The sequence below is a fragment of the Macaca mulatta genome, chromosome 1, assembly GCF_049350105.2.
Source record: "Macaca mulatta isolate MMU2019108-1 chromosome 1, T2T-MMU8v2.0, whole genome shotgun sequence".
Classification (NCBI taxonomy): domain Eukaryota; kingdom Metazoa; phylum Chordata; class Mammalia; order Primates; family Cercopithecidae; genus Macaca; species Macaca mulatta.
This window is the reverse complement of record NC_133406.1, coordinates 132,232,419-132,251,408: the sequence shown is the minus strand read 5'-3', so window position 1 is coordinate 132,251,408 and position 18,990 is coordinate 132,232,419. Positions and strand designations below refer to the sequence as shown.

General features: G+C 37.8%; 1 protein-coding gene across 1 annotated transcript in view; it reads right to left on the bottom strand.

Annotated features, from left to right (window-relative positions):
- The window catches only part of SLC25A24 (solute carrier family 25 member 24), a 54,431-nt gene that overhangs the window by 2,109 nt on the left and 33,332 nt on the right, over positions 1 to 18,990 (bottom strand). The window contains 5 exon segments of the mRNA NM_001258085.1: positions 1,840 to 1,990; positions 6,708 to 6,875; positions 11,459 to 11,566; positions 15,113 to 15,265; positions 17,642 to 17,800. Of these exon segments, the coding sequence (NP_001245014.1) occupies positions 1,840 to 1,990; positions 6,708 to 6,875; positions 11,459 to 11,566; positions 15,113 to 15,265; positions 17,642 to 17,800 (739 nt within the window).

The window sequence follows — 18,990 nt, the reverse complement described above, 5'->3', positions numbered from 1 at the left end:
GATCCAATGGTCTGACTCCAAAGCTGGTATACTTTCCACCACCCCACACTGCTGCTGTCTCCTTCTTACCAGACAAGCGCTGAAGAGAGAACAGTTAAATCTCAGGATGTAAGGGGAGTATGGAAGAAGCTCTGGGAAGCTTGGGGAAAGCACAAGCACCTGGGCCTTGGAAATGACCTCAACAAGCAACAAGAGAAAGCGAAATCCAGTGTTGCTGGCACAACCAAGACAACGGGAGGAGCACCATGTGCTATGGAGATGCAGCTGATTGTTGTATGTGGTTATTACACAGATAGTGAATAAAATGGGGCCAGATTATTAAAGGCTTTGAAATTCCCACTAAGAACTTTGGAACTGATACTGAAAGGTTGCAAAGATGTCTGAACAGATGTAAAATGATCAGACTTTGAGGTCAGAAATGACAATCTATCAGCCACAGACAACCTATCAGCCATATCAGCCATGCAAAGGTCTGGATTGGAGCTGGCAGACAAGAGGGTTGGAATCAGACTGCATGTGTCTGATTTCCAGTCCCACTATTTACCACAGGTATAATCTTGTGGGAGTTACTTAATTTCTCTCTGCCCCAGCTGCTCATCTGAAACACGGGGATAAGAGTAGTATTCCCATCCCCAAGATGGTTATGATGGTGAAATGAGAGAATACATAAGAAACGTGTAGTTCACTACTTTGTGTTTTTCTCTACAGCCATGACTGTCTCTCAGCTCCTCCAATACACCATGTTGGTGCCTGCCTCAGTGTCTTCACACATGCTTTCCCTCAGCTGGAATGTTTTCTGCTCCCACTCCACTGGCCTGTGCCCACTCATCTTTCTAGTCTCAGCTTCACTGACAGCATTCTGCAGCTCCCAAGTTAGGTTATAGCTCCTTGCTCTGTGCTCCCCTAACAAAAGGGGAGTTGGTTTAAACAGGTTATTTACTTGCTGGATATACGTCTTCTCTACTCTACACTGGTGGGGCCACATCTGACTTGTTGACTGCTCTACCCCAAGCATCTGTCAGTGTCTAGAATAGGACAATGGCTCAGGGAGTATTTGCCAATTAATGACTGACTGCTTGGCTGGGGTTGCTGTGGCTGGCACTTGGAAGGGAGGTTGGGAATGGAGCTGTAGATGCCCAAGGTGTACTACTTAAGAAAACAATGGATAGGACTGACCAGGGAAAACATCAAAGAGAAAAGAAAGGCATTTGAATGCATACTTTAATAGAGTTGGGATAGCAATAAAAGTGAGCAAATGGTAGCAGTTATCAATGGGCTGGCAGAACAACCAGGACGGTACAGTGTAATCAAAGCCAACCATGGAGACAGTGTCACAGTGAGGAGGAATCACAGATCAAAACTTGTAGGGTCCACACAACACTAAAAACTGATTCCAGCCACCGTTTACCAAGAATTTAACAAACCCAAGATGCTTTATTTATATTGTTGGTAATTCTTACAACACTGTACAATTTTCATTCCCATTAAAAACCCCAAGAAGTCTGAGGCAAGGATATGAACCCAAATCCATCAGATACCAAAGCTTATAATCTTAAAACGTGCATGTAACACAGTCAAAAAAATCTTACTCTGTTTATGTATAAGGCATATGTATGCACACAGTACATATGCAATGCTTCAGTCACATAAAAATTTCATGACGAGGGAGTATTCAGAAAAAGAATTTCTGAGAAGATTCCTTAAGGAGGCAATAATGAAAAAATGGTTGAGAAATGCCATCTTAAAACTACACTCTGCATTTGAGTAGAACTTGGAGTTCTAAAAGCATATTACTGGTGCAGCACTTTTATCGGTGTGGTTCTGTAATCAAAAATTCACCTTGAGCCTGCATGCGAGTTCTCACCAAAGCCAATGGGTAGCTGGCCAGCTGACCACAGGTGCTGGATAAGGCACCGCATCCCAGCAACACCATGACTCCAGGGTTCACAGAGTCTTTTGCAAAATTATCCAGCCAATAGGACTTCAAGAGCTGCCAGAGAAATAAAGAAGAAAAATAATTAACGAACTCTACAACTTCACTCAATGCAAACATTTTCACAGTTATTCTCAGCCTCATGACAGGCCCCATTTCTGCAGCACGGGGCCATGCATTGGTAGAAGCTGCAGGCACTGTAGGAGGCAGCGGCTCTGTGGAGAGGTGGGAGGCCACTAGGGATGCAGAACACATGAGCTTTGCACTGGTTACTCACATTCTTCTAAACAAACGTGAACTGCGTACCAAACGCTGCAGGATCTAAAGAACACCTCTTATGGTGAGTATTAATAAAACAATATAATTCTGCTAATTGTATCTCATTTTACACTTTACATATATTTCATTTTGGGCCTTACAAAAACTCTGACATAAATCTATTATTCTGATTTTATTCTGATTTATTCTGAAATGAGGAAAATTCATCTCAGTGGAGTTCTTCTTTGTTTGTTTTTTTGAGATGGAGTCTCACTCTTTTCACCCAGGCTGTAGTGCAGTGACCCAATCTCAGCTCACTGCAACCTCTGCCTCCTAGGTTCAAGCGATTCTTCTGCCTCAGCCTCCTGAGTAGCTTGGATTACAGGCGTCCACCACCACGCCCAGCTAATTTTTGTACTGTTAGTAGAGACGGGGTTTCACCATGTTGGCCAGGCTGATCTCAAACTCCTGACCTCTCAGGTGATCCGCCCGCCTTGGCCCCCCAAAGTGTGGAGACTATAGGCATGAGCCACCACACCAGGCCCAGAGTTTTTAAAGAAGGACTCAGAACCAGGCATGCTGATCAAAAGGCCATACTTTATCCCCTATTACTCTAGATCTCTGTATTTCATTAGAAGGCAATAATTAGGAGAAACTGCATAAAATATATATGATAATCAACTTTTTAAACATAAGCTATTTTAAGTATAAAATACATGTTAATTGTTATATAACTAGTTTAATTTTTTTAATCCTGTAAGACTAAAAATTTTAAATCCTACAGGATTAAAAAATTATCTCAATGGATTAAAAAATCCATTGAGTGCATTTCTCAAGCGAAATCTTGCAGGTTAGAAGGAAATGGAATGTTATATTCTATGTTTTGAAACTTAAAAAAACTGCCGAACAAAAATACTGTATGGGCAAAACTGTCCTTCAAAAAAGGAGAAATTAGGACTGTCCCTGACAAACAAAAGCTGATATAGCTTATCACGACTAGACCAGCCCTACAAGAAAGGCTAAAAGGAGAAACAAAAGGATGATAAATAACAACACAAAACCATATGAAAACATGAAACTCTATGGTAAAGGTCAATATTTAGAATATTATAAAATTCTATAGTGTTGTAATGAAGGTATAAAAATAACTTTAAAATCTATTTCAAAAACAAAATTTAAACAGAATTTAAAGAAGAAAAGCAAAAAAAGTAACTATAAATCTACGTTAAGGATATATAATATCAAAAGACATAAAGTTGGTGGGGAGGAGGTGAAAGATGTAAAGAAACAGTTTTCTATACCACTGAAGTTAAGTTGTAAACAGTTTAAAATAAGTTGCTATAACTTTAGTATGTTTTATGTAGTTGCAATGGTAACCACAAAAATAGCATCTATAGAATGCACACAAAGGGAAATGAGAAGGGAATCAAAACATACCACTACAAAAAAAAAAAAAAAAAAAAAATCAACAAAACACAAAAGAAGCCAGGAAGAGAGGAAAGGAAAGACAAAAAAGCTACAGGACAAAGACAAAAGGCAGCTAGCCAAATGACAACAGTAAGTCCTTCCCTATCACTAACTGCTTTAAATGTAAATGGATCAAATCCCCCAATTAAAAGATACAAATTGCTGAGTGAATAACACATACAGAATCAACTATACCTTATATATGAGACTCACTTTAGATCTAAGGACACACATAAGCTGAAAGTGAAAGGATGGAAAAAGATAAAAACGGGAACCCAAAGAGAGCAGAATGGCCATAATTACATCTGACAAAATAGACTTTAAGACAAACTATCACAAGAGACAAAGATGGACATTACATCATGATAAATGGGTCACGTTACCAGGAAGAAATAATAATTATAACTATATATGGACCAAATATTAAATTCCTACATATATGAAGCAAACATTTATAGAACTGAAGGGAGGAATAAACAGCAACACAGTAATAGTAGGAGACTTCACAACCCCACTTAATGGTACTGGGGAAGACGTGGACAAATTGGAATCTTGGTGTACACTGATAGAAATGTTAAAAAACAAAAAGGTCTAGTCACTCTGGGAAATGACATGGAGATTCCTCAAAAACTTAAAAATAGAATTACCATCTGACCCAGAAATTCCACTTCTGAGTATATGTCAAAAAGAAATGAAAACAGTATCTTGAAGAAATATTTGCACAACCATGTTCACTGCAGCACTATTCACAATAGCCAAGATGTAGAAACAACCCAAATGTCCATCAACAGATAAAGAAAGTGTGATATATATATACCCAATGAAATATTATTCAACCTCAAAAACAAAAAAAAATCCTGTCATATGCTATTGCTATCACATGGATGAATCTTGAGGAAATTATGTTACGTGAAATAAGCCAGTCACAGAAACAGAAATATCACATGATTTCACTTATACAAGGTATTTAATGTAGTCAAACTCATAAAATGAGAAAGTAGGTTACACGGCGCTGGGGTGAAGGGGAAATTGGGAGCTGTTGTTTAATGACTATAGAGTTTAAGTTTTGCTAGGTGAAAAAATTCTACAGATCTGTTGCACAACAAACCACAAACAGCTAATACTTACTGTACCATATATCTAAAAATGGTTAAAATTGTAAACTTTATGTTATGTGTTTTTAATCATAATTTTTTTTAAAACTCAGCACAAGAAGTAAAGTCCTAAACCATGATACCACCTCACATCTAAGAGGATGGCTACAATAAAAATAAGCTTTTTTAAAATGGAAATTAAGTGTTAATAAGGGTGTGGAAAAACTGGAACCTTTGTACGTTGCTGGTGAGAATGTAAATGGTGCCGCCACTGTAGAAAACAGTCTGATAGTTCCTAAAAGCTAAACACAGAATGACCACATGACTCAGAAATTTCATTCCAAGATATATACCCAAAGGAATTGAAGGCATAGACTCGAACAGATACACAGATGCCAATGTTCACTGCAGCATGATTCACAATATTGAAAAAGTAGAAACAATCCAAATGTTCTTCAACAGATGAAGGACTAAACAAAATGTGGTATATACACATAACGGAATATTACTCAGCCATGAAAAGAAATGAAGGGCTCTGATACATGCTACAACATGAACAAACCTTAAAGACATTATGCTGAGAGTAATAAATCAGACACAAAAAGAAAAATACTGTGTGATTCTACTTATAAGATATCTTGAATGGGTGAATTCCTAGACATAGAAACCTGATTAGAGGTTATCAAGGGTTTGAGTTAAGGAGGGTAGGAAGTTATTGCTTAAAGCTTAAGGTGTTTCTGTTTGGAGTGAGGAAAAGGATTTGGAAACAGATAGTGTTGATGGTTGCACAATATTGTGAATGCAATTAATGCCACCGAATTGTATACTTACAATGAGTAAAATGGTAAAATTTTATATTTTATCATAATTTTTAAAAATTATGTAAGAAGCCAGGTGCGGTGGCTCACGCCTGTAATCCCAGCACTTTGGGAGGCCAAGCCAGGTGGATCGCGAAGTCAGGAGATTGAGACCATCCTGGCTAACGTGGTGAAACTCCGTCTCTACTAAAAGTACAAAAAACTGGCTGGGCGTGGTGGTGGGTGCCTGTAGTCCCAGCTACTCGGGAAGCTGAGGCAGGAGAATGGTGTGAACCCGGGAGGCGGAGCTTGCAGTGAGCTGAGATCATGCCACTGCACTTCAGCCTGGGCAACAGAGTGAGACTCTGTCTCAAAAAAAAAAAAATATGTAAGAGGCCAAAAATGATTTGCTTGTATACTTCAAATAAGTGAAATGTAAGGAATATGAAGTAAATCTCAATAAAGCTCTTAAAAAAAAAGTCCAGTCTTCTTTTCATTACACATTACACTCTTCCTCTATGCTGTAGCTTAGGTCCCATCCTAACATTCACCCTGGCTCATGTCTACCACAGCACAGCTAACCACACTAGGTTTTAGTTGTTTGTCTCCCCCACCAGACCTTCAGTTTCTTCAAGGCACACACTGAGTCCTTTGAATCCCCAGATCCAGTGTCTAACCCAGAGGTTTGTATAGTGTGTGCTCAATAAATGTTTGTGAGATTCATAAATTATTAAATGATTTAGATTACAGGGTTGATCCAAGATTTGTATTCTTCAGTACAAGAAATGAAACTGTATTACTCACGTTAGTCATGTTAATCACTTGGCTTAGTGTCAGATTTTTGCAAATCCAAAACAAAGGAATTTATTTGCTTTGTCTTCCCTGAAAACAATCTCTATAACCACCTTTTAAGGTGAACAACTATACCTAACTTTGGATCTACTCTTCATTAATAAAAGCAATTCCCAAGAAAATCTAATACAAAAGTGGCCCTATGTACATTCACACTCAAGTTACTTGAAAGTTCAAATAACATATACTTGAATTTACTTCTGGTCACAAACTGTTTTATGGTATATGTCTACTTCACATAAAGTCCAATTCTAACAAGAGCTATTTAACTGCATTTTCAGATTCAAAAGATTTCTATAAACTCACCTCATACACAGCAAGATCTATGCCTGCATAAGGTATGATACCTAATAAATTGGGAACATAACCTTTGTAAAAAGCTCCCAAGCCTTCATGTTTCAAAATCTTCTTGGCACAATCATATATTCCGGAGTATTGCCCAGTTTTGCCTACAGCCAGCCTGGTTTTCATAACCTGGATATAAAAAAAATAACAAAATATTATTGTTCGTATTAACTCTATCATCACAGAATTCAAATGAAGTAATTTTACACGGATCAAATACCTAGCACATATTGTCATTCAAAAGACTGTACAGTTTGTTGATACATTCTCCTTCATGTATTACCTCTATTGAGGGGCTAAGACCACAGCCAGAGAGACCCGTTGACTGCAAGGAGGATCTGGTGAAGGAAGTGACCAAGGAAATGGAGGCAAGATAATCTGTTAATGCCTTAACAAAACTGACCAGTGACCACCTGCATCTGGAAGGTGAGGGAAATGGTAGTATAAAGGATAACCCCAGTGTTTCTAGCTTGGAACACAGGATGGGGCAGTGGGGAGTTGGGAAGGTGATACTATTAATTGATATGGAGGATATAAGGGGAAAAATAGGTATTAAGATTTTTGTTGAGAGGTATGTGGAATAATATAAACAATCATATTAAGATGCTTGGGAAAAAAGCTATATTAGCATGCATACCACATATCGGTGAAAATCGTATTTATCTTGCTTAAGTCTTATCAGTTACTAAAAAACCCTCTGCTATATCAATAAATTCCACATCTACAATATTATTTTTTGCTATAAAGCAGTAGTTGGAAAACTTTTCCTGTAAAGACTAAATAGTAAAATATTTGTCATTGCAAGCCTAAAATATTAGGTCTCGGTTGTACATTCTTTTTGTTTTCTTTTGTTTTTGCCTGCTTTCTAAAAAGTATACTTTAAGCTCTGGGATACATGTACAGAACGTGCAGGTTTGTTACATAGGTATACATGTGCCATGGTGGTTTGCTGCACCCATCAACCTGTCATCTACATTAGGTATTTCTCCTAATACTATCCCTCCCCTAGGCCCCCACTTCCAACAGGCCCCAGTGTGTGATGTTCCCCTCCCTGTGTCCATGTGTTCTCATTGTTCAGCTCCCAGTTAAAAGTGAGTACGTGTGGTGTTTGGATTTCTGTTCCTGTGTTAGTTTGCTGAGAATGATGGCTTCCAGCTTCATCCATGTCCCTACAAAGGCCATGAACTCATCCTTTTTTTATGGCTGCATAGTATTCCATGGGGTATATGTGCCACATTTTCTTTATCTAGTGTATCACTGATGGGCATTTGGGTTGGTTCCAAGTCTTTGCTATCATGAATAGTGCTGCAATAAACATACGTGTGCACGTCTTTACAGTAGAATAATTTATGATCCTTTGAATATATAACCAGTAATGGGATTGCTGGGTCAAATGGTATTTCTGGTTCTAGATCCTTGAGGAATCACCACACTGTCTTCCACAATGGTTGAACTAATTTACACTCCCACCAACAGTGTAAAAGCATTCCTATTTCTCCCCATCTTTGCCAGCATCTGTTGTTTCCTGACTTTTTAACTAACTGGTGTGAGATGGTATGTCATTGTGGTTTTGATTTGCATTTATCTAACAACTAGGGATGATGAGCCTTTTCTCATATGTTTGTTGGCTGCATAGAGGTCTTCTTATGAGAAGTATCTGTTCATATCCTTCACCCACTTTTGATGGGGTTGTTTTTTTCTTGTAAATTTGTTTAAGTTCCTTATAGATTCTGGATATTAGCCCTCTGTCAGATGGATAGATTGCAAAATTTTTCTCCCATTCTGTAGGTTGCTGGTTCACTCTGATGATAGTTTCTTTTGCTGTGCACAAGATATTTGTTTAATTAGATCCCATTTGTCAACTTTGGCTTCTGTTGCCATTGCTTTTTGTGATTTAGTCAAAAAGTCTTTGCCCATGCCTACGTCCTGAATGGTATTGCCTAGGTTTTTTCTAGGGTTTTTTATAGTTTTAGGTCTTATGTTTAAGACTTTAATCCATCTTGAGTTAATTTTTGTATAAGGTGTAAGGAAGGGGTCCAGTTTCAGTTTTCTGCATATGGCTAGCCAGTTTTCCCAAAACCATTTATTAAATAAGGAATCCTTTCCCTATTGTTTTTGTCAAAGATCAGATGGTTGTAGATGTGTGACATTATTTCTGAGGCCTCTGTTCTGTTCCATTGGTCTATACATCTGTTTTGGTACCAGTACCATGTTGTTTTGGTTACTGTAGCCTTGTAGTATGCTTGAAGTCAGGTAGCGTGATGCCTCCAGCTTCATTCTTTCTGCTTAGGATTGTCTTGGCTATACGGGCTCTTTTTCGGTTTCATATAAAATTTAAAGTAGTTTTTTCTAATTCTGTGAAGAAAGTCAATGTTAGCTTGATAGGGATGTCATTGAATCTATAAATGTCTTTGGGCAGTATGGCCATTTTCATGATATTGATTCTTCCTATCCATGAGCATGGAATGTTTTTCCATTTGTTTGTGTCCTCTCTTATTTCCTTGAGCACTGGTTTGTAGTTCTCCTTGAACAGGTGCTTCACATCCCTTGTAAGTTGTATTCCAAGGTATTTTATTCTCTTTGTAGCAATTGTGAATGGTAGTTCACTCGTGATTTGGCTGTTTGTCTATCATTGGTGTATAGGAATGCTTGTTATTTTTGCACATTGATTCTGTACTGTGAGACTTTGCTTGAAGTTGCTTATCAGCTTAAGGAGATTTGGGGCTGAGATGAGGAGGTTTTCTACATATACAATGATGTCATCTGTAAAGAGACAATTTGACTTTCTCTCTTCCTATTTGAATACCTTCTATTTCTTTCTCCTGCCTGATTGCCCTGGCCAGAACTTCCAATACTATGTTGAATAGGAGTAGTGAGAGAGGGCATCCTTGTCTTGTGCTGGTTTTCAAAGGGAATGCTTCCAGCTTTCGCCCATTCAGTATGATATTGGCTGTGGGTTTGTCATAAATAGCTCTTATTATTTTGTTATACATTCCATCAACACCTAGTTTATTGAGAGTTTTTAGCATGAAGGGGTGTTGAATTTTATTGAAGGCCTTTTCTGCATCTATTGAGATAATAATGTGGTTTTTGTCACTGGTTCTGTTTATTGATGAATTCTGTTATATTGATTTGCATGTTGAACCATCCTTGCATCCCAGGGATGAAGCTGACTTGATAGTGGTGAATAAGCTTTTTGATGTGCTGCTAAATTCAGTTTGCTGGTATTTTATTGAGAATTTTCACATTGATGTTCATCAGGGATATTGGCCTGAAAATTTCTTTTTTTGTTGTGTCTCTGCCAGGTTTTGGTATCAGAATGATGCTGCCCTCATCAAATGAGTTAGGGAGGAGTCCCTCTTTTTCTGTTGTTTGGAATAATTTCAGAAGGAATGGTATCAGCTCCTCTTTCTACCTCTGGTAGAATTCGACTGTGAATGTGTCTGGTCCTGGGCTCTTTTTGGTTGGTAGGCTATTAATTACTGCCTCAATTTCAGAACATGTTATTGGTCTATGCAGGGATTCTGTTTCTTTCTGGTTTAGTCTTGGGAGGGTGTATGTGTCCAGGAATTTATCCATTTCTTCTAGATTTTCTAGTTTATTTGCATAGAGGTGTTTATAGTATTCTCTGACGTTAGTTTGTATTTCCATGGGATCAGTGGTGATATCCCCTTTATCATTTTTATTGTGTCCATTTGATTCTCCTCTCTTTTCTTCTTTATTATTTTGGCTAATGGTCTATCTATTGTGTTAATCTTTTCATAAAACCAGCTCCTGGATTAATTGATTTTTTGAAGGGTTTTTCGTGTCTCTATCTCCTTCAGTTCTGCTCTGATCTTAGTTATTTCCTGTCTTCTGCTGTCTTTTGAATTTGTTTGCTCTTGCTTCTCTAGTTCTTTTAATTGTGATTTTAGCATGTCGATTTTAGATCTTTCTCGCTTTATCCTGTGTTGCACACTTTTTAAAAATGTAAAAAAGCATTCTTAGCTCACGGGCTGTACAAAACAGCCCGTAGGTCTGTGTTTTGCCAACCTAGGCAATAATGAAAGGATGTCTAATTAGGATACCACCATATAATCAAATCCTGAGATTCCATTCCTAAATTTATCACACAGAAACTCTTTGGACAGGAGTGAGAATTATATTTCTCACCAACACAGTGGCAGCCAGCCTCTAATGTGACCCCCAATGATATTTGTCTCCTGGTATTCACATCATTATACCATCCCCTCCCACACTCTACCAGGGTTGGTCTGTATGATCAACAGAATACAGCAGAAAAGGCAAAAGATATCAGCTTTCGTCTTGGGCACTCTCTCTCTCTCTCTTTTTGTTGGATCACTGACTACAGAGAAGCCAGCTACTGTGTTCTGAGGATACTCAGGCAGTATACAGAAAGGCTCATGTGGTAAGGAACTGATGTTTCCAGCCCATAGCCAGTGAGGCCTGGCAGCAACCACATGAATGAGATTGGAATCCGCCCCCAGCCGAGCCTCCAGGTGACTGCAGCACTGACTACCATCTTGACTATGGGCTGTGAAAAACCCTGAGCCAGAGGCACCCAGCTAAGCTGCTCCCAGATTCCTGACCCATAGAAACTCCGCGATGATAAATACTTGTTTTAAACTGTTGATTTGGGGATAACTTGTTAGAGAGCAATAGACAACCAACACGAACACCATCACACAGTCAGACTTCACAATGGTACTCACCTCCATTGGATATATAAAAGTCTGTGCAGTTGCTCCAGCCATGGAACCAGAAATAAATCTCTCAAATGTTCCAATTTTTTGTCCTTCTTCAGTAAGTAACTTCTTGTACTGTATAAATAAGTTTTAAAATGCACATTACTACCTGCCGTGGACTGAGCTGCGCCCCCACCAAACTCATATGTTGAAGCCCTAACCTCCCATGTGATGGTGTTAGGAGATGAGGCTTCTGGATTAGGGTTATGAGGTCATGAGGATGGAGCCCTCATGAAAGGATCAGTGTTCTTGTAAGAGCAGACACCAGAGGGCTCACTCTCTCTCTCCCTCCCCTCACATGTGCACCAAGAAAAGACCATGTGAGCACACACCAGCTGTCTATAAGCTGGAAAGAGAACCTCACTAGAAATCAAACTGGTTTGGCCCTTGATCTTAGGCATTCTAGCCTCCGAAACAGTGAGAAATGAATTTCCTCTGTTGATTCCACACACTCTGTGATATTTTATGGCAGCCCAAGCCAACTAGACAATCCTAGAATACAAATCAGCTCCTAGAAATCAATAAATTGACAAATGTGATGATGTGTCTCGAAATGTATATACTACATTAATAATACGTAGCAGAAGAGTAAGGCCTAAATGCTACTACACGCAGTTACTGGACAGTGGTTTTCAAGTCAGATTTCTACAGAACACAGATGTCTCCCAGGTTGGACCAAGTTGCTCCTTTGCTGAAACAGCATAACAGCATTCTTCCCCAGATGTACAGAAAATACAAGGTTAATCAAGTTTTCACAGTGTTTGGATAGTTTCCCCACAGTTTTTAAAAGATGAGTTTATTTCCACCAGTGCAAATAAAACGAATAAATAGGTGACAAACAAATATTAACACAACAATTTATAAAAACAGTTTTTGCAGGTAATACATAGAATTATACTAACCTATCAAGCCCAGCATCTCCCTGGCTATCAGTACTAAAGTGACCCAACATAGCTAACTGGACCAAAGGTGGAAATATGACCCCAATACAGCCAAAATAGTGACTGGTCAGGATATTAATATCATGCGATTGAGAGTCAGGCAGACCTGGGCTGGAACTCAGGCTAGACTGCAATGGTGTGATCTCAGCTCACTGCAACCTCTGCCTCTCGAACTCAAGTGATCCTTCCACCTCAGCCTCCAGAGTACAGGCACACACCCCAAGCCCAACTAATTTTTATATTTTTTGTAGAAATGGGGTTTTGCCATGTTGCCCAGGCTGGTCTTGAACTCCTGGGCTCAAGCAAACTACCTCTCAAAGTGCTGGGATTAGAGGCGTGAGCCACCATGCCCAGCTTCCCTTCATCTTAATGGCTTGAGATTGAGGCAAATTGAGCTCAAATTCCAGTCCGGCAGTTCTGTCTTTTCATTCACTTAATAAGAGTTTCCTGGCACTGGGCAAGGTGCTAGGAATACAAGTAGCTACTGCCTAAGGAAGCTCACAGTCTCACCAAGAAGATAAGTACAGAGAACATCAGAATTCAGTGTGAAATAACAAAAGAAAATTAAAACAGAAGCATTCCCGGAGGAACTAACTCCTGAGTAAGGTACTAAAGGACATTCCCCACCATATGACATATAGAAAGAGGAAGGGTGTGTATGTGTTGCTGAAGCAGGGTCAGGAGACAGGGAGTAGCAGAAAGATGACGTGCATGGTGGATATGTTGAGTGTGAGGCACTCCTAGGCCATGCAAGCAGAGATGCTGAAACACACAGTACACAGGTAGATCTACGGTGTTGAGATAAAGAGAAAGATATTGGAGTGGAATGCAGTCAGTACAGAGATGGCAGCTGAAACCATGAGAACACTATCCCACACTACCACCCTGTCAATGACACAATTACACTACTATCGTAATGACAACCCACAGAGAACACAGCTTTACCCCAAACTGATGATGTGTTTGACAAAGCTACACACCAGGTTGAAAAGATCTTTTTCTTAGTTTCCTAAAGTACTAGCTAGTCAATGAACAAAACCTATCTGAATCTAAAAGTGAGCTAGTTACATACTCAGGGAAATTTGAGAATATATACAGCCTATTTACCCTGAAGTAATTTAGAACCCACGGAGAAAACAATGGGTTTACCATCATCCAATGAAAAATGGGATATTCTGCAATTCAGCACTCGAGGGAGGCTAGACAGGGGAGGAACTGATTTTGGTTGAGATGCTTAGGACATGCTTCTCATAGGAAGGTGGCTTTTAGAGAGCCCCGAGGGATGAATGGACCTTCAGCAGGACAGGAGAAAGCGGCACCATAGGCCCAGAGCCCATAAGAACACTACACCACACTGTGTAGACAGCTTTCTCTTGATGTCTAAGAAAGTTAGTGTGCAGAAATCACAATACTATAAACAGGTCTTAGGAAGGAGCTTGGGTGGACAGAAGCAGAGGATGTCTGCTGGTGGTATCCAAGGTAAGAATCTGACAAATGACATAAAGTAAAATATGCATATTTGTTTGTAATACCCATGGACTCTCAAAAATACTAAACTTCTTGCATACTAAAATAACTGCATTGAGTATTTGTTTATTTTAGGCTCTGGCTTTCCTATCATAAAATCCAAGTATGAAGTCAGAATAACCTAAGGGTATCTCAAACATTAGCCCTTAATAATCATGATTTGAATCTTCAAACCTTCACATAAGGAAAATAACCTTCCCAAGGATACGTTCTCATTAAAATCCTGGAGACTAGATTCTCTTTAAATTTTTTTTTTTTTTTTTTTGCTTCTCTATTTCCCAGGCAAAGAAAAAGGATACCATAATCTTCTCAAGAGTATTCTGTTGCTCAAGAACAAAACACTCTCCAGAATAATCTAAAATCTACATGGAATAATACAAAAACTATGGGGGTGGGGAGTTGAATTTCAAGGCCCTTACAGTCCTTGATAAACAACGATAGAATAAATAATGGAAAAAGTAATCTGTGGCTGCTCAACTAGACAGTTCTGCCAACGACCATAAAGAGAACCCAAACTCTAAAACTTACCTCTGTACTTCCCCTTTACATTGAGTTAGGCTGAAGCAATAGCTCAAAAAATCCAAGTTAACAAAAGTCAACAGAGAAGTGATTCAGAGGTAAATGCCTTTGTTCAGTCATTCATTCTTTCAACACTCACTTGGCACTTATCACATGCCAAGCTCTGTCTAGGTGCTGGAGTACATGGGGAAGAAGCCATGCCCCTGCCTTCATGGAGCTGTCACTCCAAACTCAGCTCAGTTTTACAGCAATGTCAAATTACACAAAGGACTTCAACTTGTAAGTTTTCCTTCCACAGGTTAGATTGTGACACTTTCATAAAACTTACGTTAGTGTGCTGCTTCTGCTCAGAATTCAGAATGAATAAACTAAAATTCTACCCTTCCTTTAAGAACTACTTAGAAAAACAAACTTTCTTTATAAATAATATGATGAATTAAGAATCCCGTAACTTGGTCATGAGAAATCTCTGATTTTATTTAGTCTAATCTATAAGTGATATTTCTTATGGAGTATACGTGAAAGATTACTGTATATTAAAACAAGAATCCCAAAAGCATTATACATTAACCTTTATTCAATCCGTTTACTAACTCCTCTTTGTTAATAAATTCCATAGGTGATAAAAAATTACCTGTTCATATGCCCAGAACTTAACAGCTGTCTCAGGAGCAATTTTGATGACGTTTGTACCATTTCCCCTCCAAAGGGAGCGGATCCCTCCCTCTTTTACCATCTGTCGAAAGCCACCAAATATGTTCATTTTGTCTGATTTTGAACCATGAACCTAAAAATAAAAGCAGAATGATATAAAATGCTGCTGGCATATTACTGTTACTTTTTCTAAAGCAACCATACAATCTTTTTCAATACTGTTTCTAACTGCAAGAAGATATATTTGAAAATAAAATATAGAAAGGTTGAAAAAATAAATTATACATAATGACGGGAGGGAGTATTGCCATGATTTTAGACACCTGTCTCTGACTCTAAAACTAAGAATAATTGGTATCTTCGGTGTGAGAAAGCAGAGAGAGAAGAAGAATATTAAAATTATGAACAACCTTCATAAGATAATATTAACTAAATTATGTATCAGGCAATGGAACACCCTTTGAAACATGAACAAGCTCAGTTAAAGAGAAATAAAAAAGTATACTGCAGGTAATTATATTATATTATATTATATATATAATATATTATATATAATATTATATATTAATATATATAATATATTATATTATATTATATTATATATACTACAGGTAATACTGTTTATATTCTTGAGGACAGGGAGTAGTATCTTACTGTAGTCCTCAAGAAGTAGTAAGACATGAACTGTAAATGGGTCTGAAATGGTTTGGATATTGTGTATATCAGGGTATACATACAGCCTGAAACCAAAAATAAAAATTGTACCTTCTTTGGCATTTGAGGCCTCTCTAGGCAATAAATTCATTACAACATGTACCCATCCTGTGAATACTGATAAATTACTTGGCTTATACTACAGATGTGGTAGTCATTTAAAAATACTATACCTTATGACCACCTACAGAAAAAACTGATTAAATCCAATATACCAAAAATAATTAAACAAATCAGACATTCTTCTGATTGTTTCAGCTCACATAAAAGGGGTGATTACCACTAAACAGACACACACACACACACTCACATGCACACACACGCACTCACAGAAGCGGGTAAATTCTGAAGGCCAGCCATATGGCCAGTATGAAAATGGAGCCCAATAAGAACTCTGCACACCAAAGGCTCAGGTGAGCTTCCCTGGTTGGTCTGCAATATTCCATGCCTAGTGTCACACAACAGTGCCAGGAAAGTAAGACACGGAGATTCCACAGGGAGAGGATAACAGAAGCTCTGCCCTATGAGCTTCCTTACTTGACTGATTTTCATCTGTATTTTTTCCCTGTAATAAACCATAACCAGGGATAATAAGCTTTCAGTGAGTTATGTGAGTATTTCTAGAGAAGTATCGAACCTGAAGGTTGACTGTGAAAACTCCTCACATTTGCAGAAACTAAATTCCAGAGAAATCCATTTTATTTTAAATAAATAAACTTCACAATAAAATAGGACAAAGGAAAAAATAAATGCTTATTCAAGTTCTCTAAAAGTCAGCTTAACTACTGTTCCTAAAGAAAAACACACACCAATCCCCTCTCCTTTTCCTTTAAAGCATTAGCTTTGCCCCTAAATACATTTTGGGATTTGGGTACATTCTGAAGGAATGCTAGTTTAAAATACTGTCAGAAATCTTTTTGTCCAGAAATCTATGGACAAATATAAAAGCTGCTGACCATAAGTATAACAAAGTTTTAAAAATATTTTGTAAACTACTACTATGTTCCAATAGGTTATTCCAGTGTACCGGACATTTTCACATACCTGATATTGTTTGATTCTCACAACCATTCTTGTTAGATATTCTTATCCCCATCCCAGAATGAAGGAAAATGAGACCTCAGAGGTTTCATGCAGCATGAGAACCAAGAGCACTGGAGGCAAAGATACTCCATTTCCCCTCTCATTTGTGGTAAAGGAAAAGTTAATTCTCTGGGCCTCAGATTCCCCCTGGAAAAATGATAAAATACCTACTTCACTGGGCTGCTGCAAGCATTAACTGGCTTACCACAATAAGCAACTACATATTAATTATTTTCCTTTCCCTCTTTCCACTCTGGCCAGCCCAATGCTACACTGCTAGTAAATAACAAAATCAGTCTATAAAGCCAGACTAACCTCAGCTCCAGAACAATTTTTAAAATTACATTGCTGGTCTAAGATTCTAGATTTCAGAAACACTTTACTTTTGATAAAGTATATAAAAAGGAAGGAAACTATAAATAAGGAGACCCCACAAGAATAGCTAGAGATATTATTTAAATTAAACGTTTGAATAGTCATAGAATGCCAAAGATTAAAAGTTCATTACATACACGTACTAACAATCTAAGGTTTGGTACACTGCCATACTTACATGGACTGAATTCAGAGTTAACAGCAACAAAATAGATTTATTTTTTAGGGTATAAAAGATTATTACTGAGAAATTTTAAAACTTCTTTTTCAAAGCACCACATTTCTCACTGTTTTAGAATATTTAGGGCAAACCTGGACACACGATAATAAAGCTCACCTGCATCATGATTTTCAGACGGTCCAAAGGGGCAGTGCTTGTTCGAGAGACAGCACCAGCAATGCCTCCTGCCAAAAGCTGCCTCCACCATTGTCCGGATTTTTTTTCATCTTCCGTGAATTCATCTGGAATAGTTAAGCTATCCCCTATGTCAATTCCCTGTTAAAATGAAAAAAAGATCCCCTTAGTTAAAAATATATAATCCCAGAAGATGTTTCTGTTTTAGAGAGAATCATATGTTATTTTACTGTTAATATGAACTTCACTCCCTAGAATTTATACTAAACCAATTTGAGCACAAAGATTATGTCTTCTATTCACAATGAACAATGTACAGTATCAGTTCACAAGAAATGAAAATAAACAGTAATTACAAATATACAAAACCAACAGTTACAACTTTCTTTCATCATAGATTCACAGTATCTTTTCTTCTCTAGGTCTAGGTTAGAATGAAAGGGCAGCATTTTATCAGATATAGTCAATCTTTTTTACTGCAACCACTTTTCATAAGGCTAGAAAACCAATTGGTGATGACATCTTTTAAGAAATTAGTTCATCAGTGCTTAAACAATACTTCCTTTATCTCAAATTTATATCCACATTACACTTTATACCATGATGTTTTGAATATGTAAATAAAAATTAAAATTGTGTATGTGAATACCCCTAAACTCATTTTCTACTGTTTATAAAAATATTTTTATAAATCTGACTTGTCATTTAAAACATGCAATAGATTCTATATAAAATTTAGCTAATGGAGAGGTATTGTTTCAAATCATCACCCCTTCAACCTATTCTACATTACCATAGCTTGAGAGAAACAATTCTATAATATTATTTTTACAATTCTATTATCTAAATTGTTTTGGCATAAAATTTTTTTTACAAGCAAGAGTGCCAGGGGAAGGAGCTATCCTATTATCCTATGGTAGTAACCCTCTCTTCCTTCATTCTACCATCAATAAAATGGAGATATGATTGCAGTCTCACCTGTTATCAACTACCTTAAAAAATACAGTAAGAATTATGTAAATAAAACTTCACATAGTGTAAAATTTATCTAGGCAACTGAACTACTAGTATATTATTTTATACAGCTGAGAAGGCACTAATCGCCAACAATTTTATAATGCTTTATGTAAGCTTAGGCATTGTTACTAGTGGCAGTGTGAACTCCTGACTTCATTTAATGCATATTTAATTTAGTAAAATCTTAAGTGCGTAGAAGACAAGCCCACTAAGAAAAAAGAAAAAGGCTGGGCCCGGTGGCTCCGCCTGTAATCCCAACACTTTGGGAGGCTGAGGCGGGTGGATCACGAGGTCAGGAAATGGAGACCATCCTG